Below are 21,740 nucleotides of genomic sequence, written 5' to 3' on the forward strand. Positions count from 1 at the left end.
TAAAACAAGCAGACCAAAGAAAAAGTGTACAGCAAAAAAAAAAAAAAGGTGTAATATGAAGATTCAGAGTTTCATCATATATGACAGATATATAATGACCTTGTTTGCCTGTGATTGGTTGGGAGGTCGATGACATTGGAAGGTTGACATTCCTCGCCTGTGTTAAGTGTCACGATGGCCACATTGTAATGTATATTACGGAGAAGAGTTATTTTTATTTATTTTTATTTAGCTGCAAGCAACAAAGAGACCTGTTCTGTTCTGAAAATTATATTTATTACTGTTAATGTTAAAATGCACCATTTCCGATTCCAATATTTTATTCCAAATGCTAGAGAAGACATCTGTTTGGATTGTTAACAACATCGGAGCGCCCGTCGACTGAAACTGTAGCTGGGAAGCACCGGAGCAAGAACATTTCTAGAGCTGGCTGTGGGGGGAGGTGCAGCAAGGAACCCCCGAAATACCGGTATATCTGCAGATGACGAATCTCTCCTATATACTCATCGTGTATCTAACCGCCTGCCTGCTGCACCTCGTCTCGCACTATTTTAACAACTTTTGCCGCTTGAGTTAAGAGCAGACTTATTGCGACATCGCATTTTACACACTGCCCATACGGCTTTCTCAAACCTTCCACCTGCAGTCCTGTTCCATACCAAAACGGTGCGTTGCAGTGTGTATGTATTGCGATTACGGCAGGATTATTGGTGCTGCCGACAACTGACCCTGCACATTACCTATTAAAAAATCAAGCATTTTGTATTCAAAATAACAGACTCTTGTGGTTTGTTTGTGTTGTGACTCCTGTGTCAGGGCCAGTGGCCTACTCCGTAGAATAACAAGCATTCCCACTTCCCCACTTGAGAGGTTTCTATACTTTTAAGTTCGGGATTCGGATGAATTGATTCACTTCTCTGATCGTTTTTACCCGTTGCTGATCTGCTCCGTGTTTCACGAGCCACAGGCCTGTGATTATAGAAATCAATGGGAATCGCTTGCCACGCGTGCGTACAGGGTCTGAATAAACACCCGCGTTATTTGCTGGTCCAGTGCTAGAGCTGACTGGCGGCAGGTAAATCATGCAAAGAAACACATTAACCCCTTAAGGACCAGGCTGTGTTTTACCTTTTGTACCCTTTGGGACCGAGGCTGTTTTAACGCTTTTGGGGTGCTCGTGTTTAGATGTAATTTTCTCCTCACTCATTTAGGGTACCCACACAAGTTATATTTTGTTTTGTTTTTTCAGGACAAGAAGGGCTTTCTTCAGATACCATTGTTTTGATCATATTATCTAATTTCCCATAAAAATAATAATAAAATATGATGAAAATTTAAAAAAATAAAAAACACATTTTCTGACTTTTACCCGAAAAATCTTTTACTCATCCAAAAAAGCTCATGAAAAAACCTGCTAAATAGATTCTTCTATTTGTCCAGAGTTTAGAAATACCCAATGTTTTTATGGTTTTTTGCTTTTCTCTGCAAGTTATTGGGCAATAAGTACAGGTAGCGTTTTGCTTTTTCCAAAGCTGGTCATTCTGCCCCATGTCCTGTTTCGGGTATCTTTGAAGCCGGCCAATGCAATTAACCCCATCAAACCATATATTTTTGAAAACTAGACACCTCAAGGTATTTCAAATGCTGGTATTTTAAGCCTTTCCATGCAGTAATTATATCATCAAACTTTGTGGTAGTAATTTATTTTGTGTTCTTTTATCACTAAAATTGTGCTTTAGGATTTACAGGTCCTGGTATACATCACTATCAAACAACACCCCAACATGTGTTCAGCAACATCTCCCGAGTACAGTGGTACCTCACATGCATGGGTTTGTCAGGTTTGTCAACTTGGAACTTTTACATCCGTTCCTAATGCCCCCATGTCCAAATAGGACCATCTTTGAAGCTGGCTAATTCAATTTACCCCATCATACCAGATATTTTTGAAAACTAGACACCCCAAGGTATTTCAAATGCTAGTATTTTAACCCTTTCCATGCATGAGATTCTACCACCAGCCTTTGCCAAGGTTTGTGGTAGTAATTTTTTTAATATTTTTTCACACAAATTGTACTTCAGGTATAAATTTATAGCTCCAGGTATACGTCACTATCAAACAACTCCCCAATGTGTGTTCAGCAACATCTCCCGAGTACAGTGATACCACCCATGTATGGGTTTGTCTGGTGTTTGGGGTTAAAAGGCCACATTTGGGTAGTGTGCTTTTGTTTTGCCAATTTTGGTCAGTCTGTGCCCTATCTTTGTTAAATTAGACACCCCTTGGTTATTTTAAATGCTTTAACTCTTTCCATGTTTGGGAAGATACATCGCTAATTTTAGTACTTGCTCATAATAATAAACTAATTTTTTGGGGACTTTTTTGACATTTTACTGGAACTGGATGGTTCCTCTGATGCATAATAATTTATAACCATTTTATACCATTTTATTTTTTTAAGCTTTTCTTCCCACATGTTTTTTTTAAATACTTTACTAATCACATAGTGATAAGAAAGCTGGGCTCCATTGACTTGCAGTATAATGCAGTACCTGTACTCAACCTGCAAGTGGAGCCAGAGTTCTCTAGAGGGCCTGAAGACCCTCTGACGAACTTTTCCAACTTTGTTATTTTTTTTTTTACAGCTGCCATCTTGCGAATGTCAAAATCACTCGCAGTCCTGGGGTGAGTGTTCGGGCGTTTCAGCAACACCTTTGAAGTTTAGTAGGTGATAGCTGATAACCTCCTAAACTTTTAAAACGGGCGTCCGCCACCATACAGTGTATGGCGGATGTTGATGGCCATGGGAAGGGGCCAGACATGGCCCATGATGCTGATCTCGGTGTTGCCGATTGCCTCGACATTGAGGCATTACAGCAACACCGTTTAAGCAAAGAAAGTGAATGTAGATCACTTTCTAAGCTTGTTGAATGAAATGACGTGTCAGGCATGTCATAGGTCGTTAAGTGACCGTTTTTCTGTGGCGTGCCTGATCGGTCAATGGACGTTAAGGGGTAAATTCGAATGCATCTCCCATCCAGAAAATACCTACGGGCTGGGGAAAAGCATATGGGGGGATTCCGCAAAACACCACAAAAATGCTAAGGACAACGCAGCTATCATATATATTAAAGCGCATGCGATAGCTGGGTTGCCTCTTAATGTGCAGAATTCATATTGCTTTTTAACTTCACTTCATTTCTCAAACCTTTCCTGGAGACTTCAATGTTCTTCGGCTCATGCAAATTAATCATTTTAAGACATGTGGCTTCTTATGTGAACGGACGTCTCCTGCTCAGAGGAAGCTCACATATATACGCGGAACGTATTGATAGCGTTTTAGGTATCAGCTAACCTGGTGCAACTGAGCCGATTCAACCCACAATTTTCATACAATGATTTTTTTCTGTCCTGGCTACAGTCCAATTATCCATAGAAACAGAATTAATGTAACACATTCTATTTCAATGTAATAAGGCTACCATCCTTGGCCCAAGATAAGCGGTAACTTTTCCAAGTACCAGCTTGGAATCCATAAGAATTAAATAAAAATTGTCATACGAAGAAAAAATGTTTTCCTTCCAGGTTGAACCTTGAAATATTGTGCAAATGGATTAAATTGAGAATAATTTGTTAGGCACCAGGGACAGATCCCAGATTTCTCACTTGTTTTAGTGAGGTTTTTCTGGTGTTCTCTCCTGCACAGGAAAGAGGTACTGAGCTCGTGTTACTCCTGCTACACTCACTTGATTTTTTTTTATTATTATTGTGGTGTGTGTGTGGGGGGGTATTTTCTGTTACTGCTCACACACAAGTATTACAGGTTCCTGAGAATGTGCTCTTCGGTTCTTACTTTGCCGGATGCCTTCTCAGTACGTTTCAAGAAAAGGTTTCATTTCATGGTCATGTTTTTTTTTTTTTTTACTTTTTAAGCCTCTATCCATCCCAAATTATTTAGGGCCGATACATTAAAATAACGTTTAGGTTATAGAAATGTCACTGTTGTTATGTCCCTGCAATCTGTTCCTTACATGGCATCTGCCCCTGGAAGCGAACCAGGCAGTAACACCGGGTATCTGCATCACGGCTGGGTTCAGAAATACACCGCCTTTAACAGCCAGCTTCGTGATCGCCTACCGTACAGATCCACAATTTATTTCATTTACACCGATCCAGCATACTGCTGGGGACCATCGTCTCAAACGGGATTCAATTCAGCCATGAAATCCATCTATTTACAGCTAATGCTCCATCACAACGCTATCAAAACCACATGAACACGATTAAATGGGATTGATATGCTGTCTGTAGGCATAAGAATTAGATCAGGTAAGACTCTTGAAATGATTAGTAATGTTGGAGAATGACGACATGTTCCCATTGATGTATTTACAAGGAGAATCGTTGCTGAGGAGTGACGCTCCTGCCAGGCAGAGTAGATGACATCCACAGCTCCAGCTTCCAGGAAGCAGTTTAATGTATAAAGAGAAAGCTTCAAATAACCTTAAAGGGCACTGGAGACCATAATTTCCACATTTTTTTTAAATCTATTAATCTATTACCCATTAAGAACATGAGCTTATTACAAATAGTTAACTTATTGCATTTTACATTATAAAAAAGTAAACCGCTTTAAATCAATAGCAAACAACCCTGTAATCAATGACCGAAGTACACACACAGATACATGTGTCTCTTCCATGAATGAAAGGACCTTCCTCTAACGATCTGCCCTGAAAACACGACCCCTGATCTTGGAACATGAGTAGCATTTGCTTTATTCCTCTATTTAGTAATCACACATTCTAAACTCCTTTGTGAACAGAGACTTTCAGCCTTAAACCACGTATGCCCAAACAGTCTTTACACCACACCATCTTTGAGTGTTCGCTCCCCATCACGAGCCCCCAGGGCAGCGTTATTACACACTAGTTAACATACGTTATCGCTTATACAGAATAGGGGCCTGTTCATTAAAGTGGAAGTCAGCAGGAGATACAATGATGAATCATGGAAAAGCTGCGGCGAGCTTCTCATGCAAGCTGAGCTGGCCCTGTATAATGGATGGATAACGCGGAAGCTTAGAACTCCCTGACTTAGCTATGCATTGTACAGCCCTTCTTCCCGTCCCATGAGATATCTACAAGGCTCAAAAGAAATTGGTGTGTTAAAGCACTGCCATTTTTTATGCCCTCCCCAAGAACATTTTGGTATTCATGTTCACAAAGTGAGATGAAGAGCTGGTGACGGCTCAAGCCGCGTGTAAACGAACACAACACACACTGAATGAGAAGGTAATCTCCAAGATACACAGCAGGTTAGGGAAGCTTCCGGCTCGGAAGGGGAAGGAAACAAATCAAATTCCAGTCCGTCTTTATTTAATTTTTTTTTCTGAAAAAATCCTGACGTTACAGAACTAAATTGAAATGCATTTAATACCCCACTCTTTACATTGTGACTTCTTAAAGTAACAGGACAAACTTTTATAAAACTAAAATCTGTATCAGCAGGTTTTAACAGCCGGCAGAGGAAAACCAAAATGTAATTAAAACGTCATTAAAAAAAAAAATAGAAAAAAAATAAATGAGTGGATGAGAAAAGCACGAGGAAACTGAAGTTTGCAAACTAGTTAAAACCTGGGAAAAGAAAAAAGTTTGCAGGGCTATGCAGACCAACGTTGAGCTAAACAGGCGGGAGATATCGGAAGATATTTAACTGCTTCCCAAGCCACCAGCTTCTGAAGAAAGCCTAAAAAATAAAATAAAAACCACATGAGGCTTCAGATTCAGACATTTCCAGCATTAGTTTAAAGACATTGGTGTTTTTATGAAGACGCTAGCACAGGGGCGTCCAACCTGCGGCCCTCCAGCTGCTGCAGGACTCCCATAACGCTCTTTCAGCTAAGGGGCTGGCTGAGGAGGATGGGAGATGTAGTTCAGAAGCAGCTGGAGGGCCGCAGGTTGGACGCCCCTGCTCTAGCAGATCAGATCGCATCAAACCATTTTCTCAGGAGCCAGCGAGAGTGACGGTCATACTATTGCATACTCACGAGCCGCACTAAGCGACCGCGGACTATTACAGAAGCCGGCTCCATTCTCCTATTCCCATAAAAGCATCATGCACACAGGACACACGGCAGTCCATGAGAGCCATACAGGATACCACTGGAACGAGGGCACCGGGGTATTTCTCACACAGGCCCTCGCCTATTCACACAGCGACAACAGCAGCTGCTTTAAAAAGTGTAATTGTAACTAGCAGCAGAAATACAGTACGGGGGGGCATTCTTACCAAGTGGTCTTTAGACGCATCAGTGAATTTTACAGAAAAGCGTTAGAGCAGAACCCAGCAGCAAATAAACATACAATACATACAGACGCTGTAAGAGAAGCGGGGAAGTTGGCAGGACCGCTGGCAGTGTATTCACTATAGTGTCAGCTGCACAATATCCAATAAAGTCTACCCAACTATCGTGGTCATGGTATACAGGATCCATTACAGAAACAGGGTCATAACATTTGGGGTAGGAAAAATATATATATATTTTTTTTTAATTACTCTTCTGAAGTAAGACATAACAGCTGACCCATACTGCCACGTCAAACTAGCGCAACACTCAAAGCCCCAACTATTTTGCTACTATGGCCTGCGGACTCCCCGCTATAGTTACACTGGCTTTAGACAGGCCTAACATGTACACCGTAGATCCGCTCGCTCACAGGGTTAATCTGCTTGTTGCGTGGTGGTGGGGGGGCTGATTTATGAATTTTAGGATTCTGTTTTCGTGTTAATCTCCCCCACAATCTAGTCAAACATCGGAACTAGAGCCTTTGTGTGGTTAACAAACAGATGGCTGGATTTATTAAAACAAATCTCACAAGAACACAGTAGAAGTTATCAATGAAAGCAATAAAACATCTAACACTACTGGTAAAGCTCACAAAACACAGGCAGGCAGCTCTTCTCCCCAGTCACTACTACGTTCCAAAAGTGTCCACACTAACCACCCTGTCGGGGCGGAAGAACGCTTTCTTCGGATTCTAGTTTTGAAGGAATTACTGTAGATGCAAACAATTTCTTCTGGACAGATAAAATTAACACGGAGGCGCTTGATATTTATCACAACAGGCAACTCAATAAGGAGAGAAGCGCTGCTTTTCCGATTTCACTTTAGAGTACGTCTGGGTGGAGGAGGCAGCTGCAGCAGAGGAGGATGAGGTAGAGGAGGAGGCGGTGGACGCGACATTTAGAGCCAGGAGCGGGACGGGTTTCATGTCAAGCAGATTGGAGACACAGGGGACAGTCGAGGGATTGGGAGGTGTATCCGAGGAGGAGGAAGAGGAGGTGGAGGCTGAGGTGGGCTCCCCACCGCCGGCTGTGGTGGCAGTCAGCAGAGAGATGGGGGCTGCGTTGGAGGAGGAAGGGGTGGAGGGTTGAGAGATGCTGAGAAGGTCAGGGGTCGAGGCGCTCTGGGAGGAGGAGGGTTTAGCGGTTTCTAGACTGTAACAGAGGAAAAGAAAAAAAGGGAACAAAAACGGGTGGGTGGGAGGGTGAAACAAACGGAGGAGTACAGGAGGATAACAATGGAAGCAATGTGCAAGCAGAGCGCTAGCGGGTACCGCGTGTTCTAGAGGCTCATAGAATGTTATGGCCGCTAAACAAATTTTATGGAGCCAAGACTAGAGTAAAAATAAAGTAGCCATTCTAAAGATTTTTTCATGGCGCCAATTCCTACATCCGTTTAGAGTTATGCAGCGTTTAAATACATGATTGCACTGGGCTTCAGGGCAGGTACTCTTTAGTTACCAGCATTTAGTTAATCTTCCACCAGCCGCCTCCGATAAGAGGGTCATACACCCCGGATGCTTCTGGAGCAATTTAAATGAATAGCAGCATCCTTTCTATGGCTTGGTACTTTCCAGCAACACCAATAACTAAAGAACGCTGCCGCTCCCGTACAGTATGACGGGTCAGAGCCCATGAAGAGGAGAGTACTTTAATATACAATTCAAGGAACAGTCTATTGCCCCAGGACTGTATTGACTAGCCACCTGCACTCCACTTCTAGCGCTCATGCTAGTTGCCGGCCATTTGTGCGGCAGAGTTGGATAAATCACAGCTTTTTGGAGAAATTGTTTGCTTCTTATACGTCTACAGTAACCCAGAGTCTCAAGCCCTTGTATCAAATTATTTCAGAACCTCAAAACTAGGCGTGTAAATGTTTTTTTCGTTTTTTTTTTTTTTATAAAGGTAAGCGAGTCCTGGCATTTGAGCCGCTTTACCCTGCATTTTTTTACATTCTGGTCAAATACTTTGGCTATATAATGAACACGTTACATTGAAACACTGGCTGTATGAGATGCCTTTTGGAGCATCTGAACCAGCGCATTTCACTTCCTGCACACAGGTGGGCAGCGCTGAAACACTTTCTCAAACTGTTCTGTTAACCTGCAAGCGACTGTTAAGTCAGCAGTGCACACATCGGGCACCGTAGAGGGCTCATTACAGCCCGAAATATGAGGTTTGCCAATTAAAGATATTTAAAAAGAAACAACCCAGGTTGCCCACAGTCACAGTATTAAATGTCTTGCACACAGATACATCCACGCTGCGTGTTCGTTTTGCTTGCGACAAATCCTGCCATTAAGATTTGTGCCTTATTTACATATAAACACTACAGGGCCCCATTCTAGCCCAATCTTACCTGACATTAATAAGGTACTGTGCCAGGCTGATGCTCGCTGTGGATCCGGTGATGGTCACTTGCCGATCAGTGGAACCCTCCACTGGGTTAGCAATTTTAATCTGTGCACCAGACATCTGGCGAATCTCATTTATTTTTGCTCCTTGGCGCCCAATGATACAACCAATTAGCTAGAAGAAAAAAATAAATCTATGTATATATACACACACTAATTTATACATACACACCATGGTGAAGAGCATGAGGTTCTAAATGGGCAAAAATTTATTTGACATAGTACCATGGAAATAAACGCAATACTATCTAAACACGCATACTTTGTTATATTTACAACATATTTAAGAAGAAAAAAGTATGGCCCAAGTTCAGTGTGCCCATCTGAGTTCTTTTAACGTAATGATACTGTCCCATGCATATTTAAACAAGGATATGTATCAAGTGATTTTAAGCTATTGTTAAATATAATAAATACACGAGGGTGGCATACTAGAAGATCATACACAAGATATTAGTACATACGTCATTTGGAATGGTGAGTTCATGAGATGTTGTTTGGGCTGAAGCATCAATGCCTCCTAGGGGAGAAGAGAAAAAAAATCTTAGAAAATCACTAAGGAAGAGACAAGGGATTTTATGATTAAAGTAATTGCACGTTCCCCTTAAAAAAAAAAAGGCAGAAATCTGCGAGTGCAGGAGTGGGCATGCACACCCGTCCATCACAATGCTCATACCGGTACGCAAACCAACACCAGAATCGCCCGTCCTGGCTTAATTAGCAGCTTAATACATACAGGATTACAGGGCCGGTACCAGGTTTGACTGCGGGGTCCCATAATGTGTATTACATGACCCTGCAGTAGCAGGGAGGCAACGACAGCAGTTCACACGCAAAGAGCGAGCTACAAGGGACAGGTCTGTGCGAGGTACGGGGGAGAATCACGCACCATACAGTTAGAGCTGTGCGTATGTTTAGTGCGTGTTATCAGCTTGTGTATAGTGTGGTGTTATGAGCATATGATGTTGGAATGCATTTCAATTTAGCAATTAAATTAGTGAAAACAATCCATTTAAGATAAATTCTTTGATCATTAATATAAATTTGTCAAATACTGAACGTATGAATTATATGTTGCAAGATCTATTATGTTTACTGGGATATACATCATTAAGGAGTGATATGACAGTGGAGCAACATTTTAGAAGTAGGTAGAGGGATGACCTAATCTATATAAAAACATAGGGGGCCTCAGATCAAGTTCATCAGCTGTAGTAGTATATCAAATATGAAAGCTGCCCCTTTTAAAACCGAGCTGCTGCAGGATACCAACATTAATACTGTACCACACGGGCAGAGCGGAAAGTCACATAACTATCTTATGACCGGGGGAATACTGTAACATTTACTTACCGCTAAAGCCAGTGTTGCCGCTGTGCGACATGGGGAAGTGCGATTGCTGCATTGCTAGCTGGTGCAACTTGGTCAGCTAGAGAGGGAAAAAAAAACACAAGTTAATGTAGAATAGTAGAGGGATTGACATACAAAAAAAAATTAAAAAATAAATAAAAGTATTTCCCCATGTATACGATGCACCTTAGTTTTGGGGCCCAAAAATTACACTATCATGCCCAGATTCCAGGAGGAGTGTGATGTTAGCTGTGCATGCCTGGGCATGATAGGAGTATTATCGCTGTTAGTAATCATGTATATTTAATATAGCAATCACACTCCTATCATGCACAAGCAGCCAACACATGCACATCACTTTCAGCTTCCCTGCACTCAGCCCACCCTACTTACCAGTGGCGTCGCTACAGGGGGGCAAGGGGGGGCAATTGCCCCCCTAGTTTATTCCTTGCCCCCCCTGTTGCCCCCCCGCCGAATTTGTAACCCCTTGACTGCTAACGACGGCATGGTGCCGCCGCTAGCAGTCCCAGTCAGGTGCTAACGACGGCACCATGCCGTCACTAGCACAACCTTACCTTGATGGAGGTCTGTGGACCTCCATCACCACTTACCCCGGCGATCTGCCCCTCAAACTGAAGGGCATCACCGGGGCCACCCGATCTGCCCGGTGACGCCTCGCGCAATGACGCGATGACGTCACCGCACAACTTTATTAACAACTGACAATTGTCAGTTAAACAGGTATGGGGGCATGCTGCTTAGATGCCTGTATCTCAGGCATCTAAGCAGCTACATACCCCCAACATATACCATTGGAAAGGTAATCGCCTCGCCTTTCCAACGGTATATAGATAAATATATATATGTAAAAAAATAATAAAAAATATTAAGTTAAAAAAATAAAAATGTAAAAAAAATGATTTAATTTATTATTAATTAAATTATTTAAACATAAAGTAGTGTAACTTTAAAAAAAAAAGTTTAAGTATTCTAGCTAAATGATCACTGTGGTAGCCAATGTTACCACAGCGATCATATAGCTATAAAAAGTCACATTCCCTTTTTAAAAATGGCCGATACTAATTTTTAATCCTATGATCCCTTTGATCATGGGGTTAAATTTAGCCAACGGTAGAGGGAGGCAATTTTTGAAATCCCGATGAACTGCAAATATTATTAAAATCAGCCATTTAGCCTGTGCGGCACGTGAGTAACCATCTCATCCCTGGAGCGCCTTGCATTTTTACTGCAAAACTTATTTTTGCTGTAAAAGTGATTTTTTTTTTCTCCCTTTACCATCATTTCGTTGGGATTGTAAGGGGAAAGAATGGTGTGTGCTTCTGTGAGTGAATGTATGGAAAGTATGGTGTGTGCTTCTGTGAGTGAATGGAGATATGAAAGGTGTGTGAATGGTCAGTAATTAGGGTTGAAGCCTTGACGTGGCATTACTGCTCACGTAGGAAGTTAAATTATGGCACAAAAAGTACACATTTGCAAAAACGACATCCCTTGGCGCATCAAATGAGGGGCTGCATGTGTTTCTAGTACAAACCTGGAGTGCGCAAGACACAAATGAACATGTCGCTATGGTTAGAAAAAACATATTTTCTAGCCAAAACGACATATTCCATCATTATTTGTGCACTCAACTTTTGTCCTAGAAATACATGTAACCCCTCATTTGAAGCTCCAAGGGGTGTAGTTTCTTAAAATGGATGAATTGTCTGAATGAGGGAGAGTATCAGTTAATATGTGGATGAGTTGTCTGAATGAGGGAGAGCATGAGTTAATGTGTTTGTGTGTATCATAGATGTATAATTGTGGAAGGGCAAAGATGGCACTAGCAGGATGTTTGAGCCTTGGGGACCAAGATGGCACAGGCAGGGTGTATATGGGACAAAGATGGCAAATCGTATGTGTGTTATCTGGGTGCTGGCCAGGTTCTATGTGGGCAGTGTGGACACCAGGGCTGGCTTTGGGGTGTGCAACCTGTGATCTATCCCTGTAATTTAGCGGGTTTTAAATATACCATTAATGCCGTGTTTTTATGTGAATTCCAATTGATCTATACCTGCAAAGCTGGGTTTTTGTGTGTTCTTCTGTATATGCTATGCTATGTTTCCATACATTATTTATGTACACCTGCAAATACAGGGTTTGTATGTCTTGTTCAGTTGATTAATACCTGCAATGCTGTTTCCATGTACTTATTTGATCTATACCTGCGATGCTACGTTTCATATATTATTATTGTATACCTGCAAATACAGGATTTGTATGTCTGATTCTGTTTATTTGATATATACCTTCGGTGCTGAGATCACAAGTGAATTTCAATTGATCTATACATGCAAAGCTGGGTAGCACATTACTTTTGGCAATATATATATATATATATATATATATATATATATATATATATATATATATATATATATATATATATATATATATGTGTGTTTTTTCAGTGGTATGATTTAATGGTGGAAATTATTAATGCCCCCCCAGTTTGACTGTGGTATCTTGTGTGCCCCCCCTATATATTGTTTCTAGAGTCGCCACTGCTACTTACATATCCATGCTATCACACACATTCATTCATTCCCACAGACTCATACACCCTCCAACTTACCTGAACTGCAGATCTTCCGGTGCCGCTCCCAGACTTTGTTTCCCTCTGCGTTGCTCAAACTCTAAGTGCACTACTCTTGCCCTGCACAGGGGAGCAGGAGTGGAGTCATGTGATGTACACTCACGTGACTCCACTGGATTCCTGTATCCCCTCGACAGATCAAGAGACGCTGCTGAGCAACACAGAGGTAAGAAAAAAAAAAAAAAAAAAAACTGCTTTTACACCCCAAATTTTTCGGAGAAAAAAAAGTGCATCTTATACATGGGGAAATACGGTAGAGTGCCAGGTACAGGTTAGAAGTATTTGCTACAGACCTCGCAGAATACGGTCAAGCACGGACAACTTTTGAGCGCTACAATTCATGCAAGGTTTGGAGGACTAGAATGCCGTTAGACAGACCACAGCAGGATTCAAGTCAGATTAAAAATAGATCATGTGGCAATGGGCCAGATAACAGGCAGGTAGCAGAAATAAGCATTAGAACGCGCTGCTTTTTCTCGGACTTGAGGGCACCCCGAATAACTGGAGTCTATAATCCACATGGTTTTGGGACTAGTCGTAGCGCATTGGCTGCACTGAGAAGTTAGCAGCCAACATTCTTTGACAGGAACCTCATTCTCCTCACTGGTTTACAATAAATATTCAATGGTGGTTCACAAGCTTATTTTAGGATTCTGTCCTGAACCCCCGCCACAAGGGGAAACTGAACAGAGGCGCTACTCTTTATTGTTCCTTCAATGCACTTGTCACATTTAGGGCCACAATGATTATTCCAAGTAAAATATTTTCATGTTGCATTTGCAAATAGATCCAAGTTGAAAGGAAGAGAGACACTCCGAGGGTCTCACCCTAACAGGCAAGATCAAATGCAGAGAGTACTTGAAGATGGGCTCTGGCAACACTGAGGGACTTTACAACAGACAAAAAGCAAACTTACGTCTGGCTGAGGAATGGCATACTGTCCTTGAATGGTGTAGGCCTGAAAAGGGAAGGAAAAGGAGTACTATTAAACACTAGATGGTAGCCTGATTGAGCATTGTGTACAGCTAAGCTCCAGCCAAGCAGGGACACCGCTGCGTACCAACACTAAATAAATACAAAGCAGCAGCCAAGTGTACGAGCCACGTTAAGATTCAATCCGCCAGGTTAAGTTACTTTTGGTCGTAGAATATAGATTCTCTAAAACCAAATGTTTTAAAGTCTCAAATGAACATGTCTTTCCAGCTTTTGCAATTCAAGTCTGGGACAGTGAATTGAACATTTAAGAGGAGAACTAACATACATGATTGCACATGATCTGTGATAAATGCCTCAAGAACAATTACAATTGGTACAAAAAAATAATTTTATATATATAAAACATCCTTAGCATTAGGACATTGCACGCCCACAGAACACTATATAAAAAGTGAAAGACAAAATACATCAGAACCTACCCCGTGGAGATCAACAGCATCTAAGGAGACCCCCCCTGTGTGGGACCTGCGCCCCTCCCACAGGTCAGTCTCACACGCGTGCCCTCCGGCCTGGCGCGACACCTGTTGAACAAAGCGAAAACGGGATTCAGTCATCTGATAAGAGTAATAGCCTCCGTCCTCATTTGTTTCAGAAGTAACGTCACAGGAAAAGGAGAGTCAAGTCATGGATCCAAAATGAGGCCACAAGTCAACGCTCTTGCTTCCCCAAAACCGCCTAGTGCAGGGGTGTCCAACCTGCGGCCCTCCAGCTGCTGCAGGACTACATCTCCCATAATGCTCTTTCAGCTAAGGGGCATGGGAGATTTAGTCCTGCAGCAGCTGGAGGGCCACAGGTTGGACACCCCTGTCCTAGTGTATAAAGCTGCCACGCGCTGCCTAGTTAAAAGGCTTAAGAATAGTTAATGGTATCAGACTACCAGGCAACGACTGAAAGCTGCAGAAAAGATGATTACATGGAATACCAATATATAAAAAGAGTTATGAAATAAAACACTTAATTTTGCTAACAAAAGACATTTATCGCTCCACCTTTCCTGAGAATGCAGACTTCACATTCACCTATGAAGGATCATGGGGGGGGGTTATGATTTCAGAATAGTGTTTCTTACACCAGATTCCTATAGCACTTAACATGCTACAAATATAGTGGGGCTGATATATAAATGCATAAAATGACAAAAGCAATGGTGTTATTCTGTAAGTCTATTCTAAAGTGATAGAGTCACGGTGTTTGTCGCTCCCTTGGGATGAATGTAGCGGAATAAGTGGTAAAGCACAACACGCCATTACTAAAGATCCAGCCAGCGGGGAGCAGTCGCTAGTTCAGTCTGGGCAACGGCGACCAACCCGGCACTAAACAGCTTCACATTAACCACAATATTGTTCTTGGCGCGTAACCCTGAACTCTCAGCGCGCCCCCTAAACCAGAACACCATGACCCCCCGAACCAAACTCCCCCAGCGCTACGGCGGGCTCATGAGCCACCAGATCATTTTGGATCCATGACTGCTACCCATTGTAAGATCAACACAAGGAAAATGAAGACTTAAAAGGCAAGCACTTCCATCAGAGACATTTACACTTTGTTCAAAGAGGTGATGCATCAATTTGTTACACGAGCATAGACATCAAATATCTAGCTGCAGTTTATAACATCGTTCAAATCAAAGAGAACATAAAGCCAATCCAGACACTCAAGAAACCACCTAAGGCTTTATAATAATATATTATATATATATGCCGGGGAGATGCAGGGAGTTTACTACTGAAGGGGGAAAAAATAAATGAATGTATAGCTCGATGGCAGAGAGCCGTTCACAATGCAGCGAAAAAAGTAATGTAGTATTTTCAAAAGGAAAAAATGAAGCCTACCCAAAGTCTGTGTGTTACAGACTTAAAGGTGGTAAATCAGGGGAAAATACAATAAGTTTTTTTTGTGTCAATTTGTTCTGTAGCAGGCAAAGGTCATGTAAACATTTTATAATATGTACACAAAACAGTAGTCTTCAGAGGAGTAACCATTACAGGGAACGAGACCGGCAGTAACAGGGACCAGACATGAAGGACAGATTGTAGATAAGTGACCCATTTAAATTATTAAGGGGTTCTGGCTGCACGGCATGTGATGGCGGGGTATAAACAGCCTTTCCTAGTGTTACGTGTACAACTAGAGAAAGGCTTTGTCACAGATCATGTGCAAGCCGCACAATACGCTAGGAGACTGCAACTGGCTTCCAAACAAGCAGAGTTCCTCTCGACCTCGGTAAAATCCTTACCTGACCACCAGCAAAGATGACCGGAGAGCTGGATGGCTTGGGTCGGTACGGGATGGTGACACCCTTAGGAGGAGACTGAGAGAAAACAAAAAAGTTACACCGCATCAAATGCTCTGAAAACAAGCATTAAAAAGAACCAGATTCCAAAACTAGAACATTACAAAAAAGAACTAGCTTAGTGCTTTAGGGAGCAGCTTGGCACTCATACATAATGACATGTTTTGTGGCTGCATGTAAGATTGGGTTTTTTGCATTTGTAGCACGTAACCTATGAAATATATATAGCGGTTTGAGGCTAAATCTGCAGTTATGTTAGTGTTTAGGGAACTTCTCGCTACGGTTGTCCTTCAAATTGAGCCCCGCTTTCCTGTTTGAACATGTGGCAAAAATAGAAAAGCTATAGTGACAAGGTAGCAAAAAACTTGCGTCACATGAGTTCATCACAATAAGCCTCCCAGGGTAACAGACACGGCACTCAGCTTTTACACAGTTGGCTGGATGTCGAGGGAACGCTAACAGGCTGGATTACGGACCTCAAGGGCTATGTTGGCACCATCGCTCTGGGATACCCAACACCAACCATGCTTCCAAAATAAAAGCACTACGTAGTAATTGTACATTTAAAATGAGAGAGAAATGTAGAAAATAGTATAGCGGCACTCCACACACTGCTGTATGAGGTAGGCTTGGTGCCAGCTACCCTCTCAGTAAAATTTTTTTTTTGGGGGGGGGATTAAAAATCATCTCCTGTACTGCGCCGAGTTATATCAGTTCTCACCTCCAGCATGACCACACAGATCTGCTTGACACACTCAATGATTGACTGAGGAATGCCAGCAATAGTGATCGCACGCTCCGTGGAATTAGGAAGCATATCTCCTGCCACTTGGACCTGAGCTCCTGTGCTCTGAAAACAAAAAAACAAGCCACAAGTCAAGTAAAATGGATAGATATATCCATATCTAAACACAGCAGGGTATTAGAACCGGACACGACAAAAGTAACACTCACCTCTCTGATCTCCTTTATTTTGCAGCCTCCTTTGCCGATGAGAGATCCGCACTGGCTGGCAGGAACGACCAGGCGCAGCGTCACAGGAGGTTTGCTGGATGCAGTGCTGTTTGACATAGAGCTGCTAATGTCCTAGAACGATTGATAAAAGACACATTTAGTGAATGAAAACTACCATCACAGAGGGGGCACATGGGAGGGGGCATCCTCACCTCTTCCAGTTTTTCGATGATCATAGAGAAGGCTTTGAAAATGGCGTTTGTGGGACCCGCAAGTGTGATTATCCGTTCAGGACAATTCCCCTCTGAGATGTTGATCCGGGCCCCGCTCTGAGAGGAGAAATGGAGATGATGAATATAAAAGGTGCCGCCGTAAGATAGAGGACTGCAGAACAGGGACCCCACCACACGACCTGAAGAGCTTGCACTCACATTAGAGTGTTACGTGTTAAGGATATTTAGAGGATAAGCAGTGTTCGCAGCAGACCAATGGTTACATTACGGTTAGTAAAGAAGACTTACTTCTTCACGCATCTTCTTCACAGATTCTCCTTTCTTTCCAATGATGCTTCCAACCTCCTGCGGAGGAGAAATAAAACAGAATGAAGAAGTAGGTTGTCGCTCGGCACTTACCAACCACTGCATTACACCGGCCAAGACGTTTACCGGCTAACGGCACAAAATACAGATGGCTCAGTTTAAAATGCGACTTCATGCGCAACCGGGTATCAGACTTTTCATGTTCGCAGCTGTCGGGCTGTTATGCAGCACATTACGAGCATCTAAAACAAACATACCTTTCCATGCATGAGCAGCCGGATGGTAAGCGTAACGTTTAGGCCTCCTTCAATAACACCGGCGTCCATGGTGAGAGTTGTGGTGGGTCGGGGGATATTCAGGTGATGTGTAAAAGTACTCGATCTTTGGTCACAGGTCAATACTAGACTGAAAACAAGAACAATTATACAACTTTTGAACCACTGTACACCAAATTAACTACATGTATGACTTGTCCCATTACTGGCGTCCTATTAATGCGTTGTCTACAAAACATTTCAACACAATATTATCAGATCAGGGTTTGTGATCATGGAACGCAAACATTTTATAGTGTAAGCATCACTGCTTCCAGTCGAGGCTTAAATACTAGGTATTATGCCGGCAATAGAGACGTTTTATGCCAGCTAAGGAGTTTTATGCACTAGAGTTGTTTCAGTTCCACTCCTTCAAAACAGGCGGCCAGGACCAAGAGCATGGAAGCCGGCAGCTCCGACCAGAACGGCATAACCGGCTAGCCGACAGCAGCCCGTGTAACGCGGCAAACAGTACGCGGGAGCCATTATAAAACACTCATAGTACAGAACAGAGGAGTGTCTCTGGAGGGAAGCGGCTGTCTATGAAGCAAATCATGCAAGTTTTCCTGTAATTACTACATTTGGGATCTGACCCTGTATTTCTATCTTTGATTTTTCTATTATCTTTTATTTATAAAGCGGCAACAATTTCCGCAGCGCTCCTTATAATACATTTATTCAGAGAATGACAAGAGCCGGACTGAGACCAACACATTAGGTAACGAGGGCCCGGCTGTCAGTATGGAGAGGTAGGGAGCGAGAATTGGATCAGCGGCCGGTAACACTCGAGATGAGACATTGAAGGCTTCTATGAAAGGCTTTCAAAGAATCGCTGTCATGTAGTCACTGACCACGTATACTGCATGGACCCAACATAAAAACCATATCTAATTTATGGTCAGAACGTTTTGTTGGTAACAGGATTGTAGATTAGAGCCTTCTGTTAGCGGGACTAAACAAGCATACATCATGAGGATAGAGACAGGTGACCTGACCCATTGTCTATACACTTCCCTATAACAACGGGCCGAGATTAAAAAGACAACGCGCAAAAATTATATCAGCATTCCATGGTGATCATTCAGTAGTATGTAGAGGTACCGACACCTGGGGAGGAAATTAAACATCTATAGAAGAAAATATGCTTTCAAAGGGGCCTGGCTGCTAAACAGTGCTACCAAAACTTGACTGCTCTTCAGTTTTATCCCATACATAGGGATAGATACATAGAAGACAAAGGGCTTTGGTTATGGCCAGTCATGGCTCTGCAGGCTACTTCATGTGGTTACTATAACGTAAAGAGATTCATCCTATTTTGAGGAAGAGGACATGAGTCGGCCTCTTATAATTAGATCGCGCGGTGGACATCCGCTTTCACAGAGCAGTAAACAGTCTGGTTTCTTCTGCCAACCCCAAGAGGCTGCAGTCCGGCTCGTTGTGCCAAGTCTTTCCCGTCACGCAGCGTGTAATCCAGAGGCAGTTCATGTATTCAGAAGATCGCATTTACAGATTGGTAGAATTCAGAAGTCAAATTTTCAACATGAGATTTGTGTAGGTCTAAACTGCAACTTACAGGGGGCCACCATACACTTCATATGGCAAAGGCCATTTCTTTAAAGCCACAGCCTCCCAGCAAGCGAGAAGCCGGGGAGATCAGAGATGCTCCCAGAGAACGGTCCAAAACCGTGGTGTTTCCACTTCCATTCTGACAGCATGAAAGGTGCCACCCAACGCTCAGCTCTGCGTATACATGTATACATGTTACGGGTGGAGAAACTGACTGCCCTATTTAAAGCAGACAGATGGCACGCGGTAGTTTATTACATGTCATGTTCCGGTCAACACTCAGGAATCCCAGTTGGATCAGCGAGGGAATTCCTAGAAGCCACTATGAGCTTTCTAAGGCACCCTAAAGGGGGGGGGGGGTCTCATCTAAAAACACAGAGATTCTGCCAGAGAAAAGGCATGAAAACATACAAATCACACTCCAGATGTGACGACTTCCATCAAATGACATTAAAACATTGACCGTTTGAGACTCCTCAGTGGCTCAAAAAAGATTTTCCAGTAGACAAATAGGAAAATTTAAGAATGAAAAAAAAAAAAAAAAAAAGCCTGCTGCTCAGGCTGTACAAAAACCTACAAGGTTATGGTCGCCATGACAGCAGAGGACCGCTCGGAGGACGCTCTGAAACGTATTCCGTCTATAAAGAGGCAGCAAGGACGACCCCGGAAGAAGGTTCATGTATGTTTTGTGGGGGGTTTTTTTGTTTGTTTTTTTTTTTTAAAACACTAACTAGCATTTTAAGTATTTTCTCTCTTCCACCACAAGCTTTAACGTGGCATTAAATTTCTTTTATTGCTATCAAAATGGGTCCACCCACCAGAAGTGGATATTTCCAAGTGTTTTTTTTATATTGTATGCGTACACACGTACATATTATATATCGTAGATGTGCTATTTAAGCCTGATCTACTAGATCAGCACATTGTGGTCTGATCACCAAAGGGTGAACGGTTGCGTTTCATCCCCGTCCGTACATTATGAAGATATTGGCACTGCAGCGAATGGCGTGGATGTGCAGTCGCATTCAGCATCGATTTAGTTTACTGCCCGTATCACCCGGCCAGCAGCGTGTTATTCTACCAAGAGGCTAACGTGCCAGAGTAGAAGATGTGGAGCCAAGCAGCCCTCACACAGAAGGGGAGGAATAATAAGGAGTGCAACTAAAATAAGTTCAGATATGACAACTCTTACAGAAACTGTTTAATATGAAATGAATGGCCTGCTGCCGATTCCACTGACGAAATAATCCAAATTCATAAGCTTATTTCCTAAAATCCCTCTTGTGATCATAAGCACTTATCCGATGTCACGTGCCACTCAAAATTAACCCCAGCAGAGCGATGAGCTCATTCTAACGCTGCATTAAGTTAAATGTTTAATTGACAAAAACATAGTCTTCCACACGTCACATGAATAAGCCTGGTCTGTGGGCATTCCCTCTAGACTCGTGGAATCAGAGGGCCTGCATTCACCTACACGCTGCACTGAAAGGTCATTTGGAAGATACACCTCTTGCCCTTCCGCCCACAGATGGACCGAGCCGCCTGTGAAGCCGTTATCAACAAACCTATATAAAGAAGTCTAAGGAATCAGCCGACAGCGTACTTATGAATGAAAGGCCGTCCGCAGAGTATATCCGCCGCCGCACGAACACAATGATGCAGGGTGTGTTCGTTAAAACGCGCGTATCAAGCACATGGATTCCCGATCAAATGCAACGCAGCGCACAGTGTGCGAGTCACGTGGGCTGTGAGATCACACAAGGGCTGTGGGTGTGAGAGGGTTAACAGGCAGCCTTGGGACGCTGACCGCCCCACATGGTACATCCACTAAGACGAGGCAGGGCCTAGCCTTTCATTTCAATAACAAAGCCTAGCTCCGGCCTTACTTCCGCGGCGTATCTACCCAGGCCTTAGGATGCATTGCGCGGCGCCCGGGAGGGTATAAGGGTAGACACGGGCCTGAACGGTACCGTGAACCACAAGAGGCGGCCACTTACCTGCCAAGTTACAAAGGACGAAGGATGACCGCCGTGTGGTGGAAGGCGGGAAACGACGAAGTGAGCGGACAGAGAGAACGGGGAAGGGAGTAGGATAAGGGGAGGAAAACAAGGGAGGAATGGGGAGGAAGGAGCGATCCGGAGGCGAGGGGCCCCGGGGAGGGAGGGAAGGAGAGAGCCGGGCGGGCGAGGAATGGCGACGGCGGGAGGGGCTGGCGGGAGCTACGGCTTCTGCTGCTGCCTCTGCTGGTCTGGGAGGGGAGAGGAGGCGCTGGTCGCTATTAACCCGCCCTCACCGGAAGTCATGGCTAAGGC

General features: G+C 43.2%; 1 protein-coding gene across 4 annotated transcripts; it reads right to left on the minus strand.

The window, feature by feature from the left end:
- Nucleotides 1-5,357: 5,357 nt before the first annotated feature.
- Nucleotides 5,358-21,690, minus strand: PCBP2 (poly(rC) binding protein 2). 4 transcript variants are annotated; one of them, XM_053456198.1, is made up of 13 exons: nt 21,426-21,689; nt 17,803-17,950; nt 17,528-17,584; nt 17,219-17,335; nt 17,007-17,138; nt 16,774-16,902; nt 15,996-16,070; nt 14,179-14,280; nt 13,680-13,721; nt 10,114-10,189; nt 9,225-9,280; nt 8,706-8,875; nt 5,358-5,749 (listed from the first exon to the last, which is right to left on the minus strand). In XM_053456198.1, exons 2-13 carry the CDS (start codon nt 17,869-17,871, stop codon nt 5,713-5,715), a joined length of 1,062 nt encoding a protein of 353 aa, XP_053312173.1. In that variant the 5' UTR covers nt 17,872-17,950; nt 21,426-21,689; the 3' UTR covers nt 5,358-5,712. The 4 variants fall into 4 exon arrangements, with proteins under 4 accessions (XP_053312173.1, XP_053312174.1, XP_053312171.1 ...); XM_053456196.1 differs by lacking the exon at nt 5,358-5,749 and adding an exon at nt 6,831-7,501; XM_053456199.1 differs by lacking the exon at nt 14,179-14,280.
- Nucleotides 21,691-21,740: the final 50 nt, after the last annotated feature.

The sequence above is a fragment of the Spea bombifrons genome, chromosome 2, assembly GCF_027358695.1.
Source record: "Spea bombifrons isolate aSpeBom1 chromosome 2, aSpeBom1.2.pri, whole genome shotgun sequence".
NCBI classification, from domain to species: domain Eukaryota; kingdom Metazoa; phylum Chordata; class Amphibia; order Anura; family Pelobatidae; genus Spea; species Spea bombifrons.

Coding starts and splice junctions, on each gene's coding strand:
- PCBP2 (XM_053456196.1), bottom strand. CDS start 17,871: ATGGACGCCGGTGTTATTGAAGGAGGCCTAAACGTTACGCTTACCATC. Junction 17,336..17,527: donor TGAAGAAGATGCGTGAAGAA/GTAAGTCTTCTT, acceptor TTCTCCTCTCAG/AGCGGGGCCCGGATCAACAT. Junction 14,281..15,995: donor TCATCTTTGCTGGTGGTCAG/GTAAGGATTTTA, acceptor TTTGTTCAACAG/GTGTCGCGCCAGGCCGGAGG.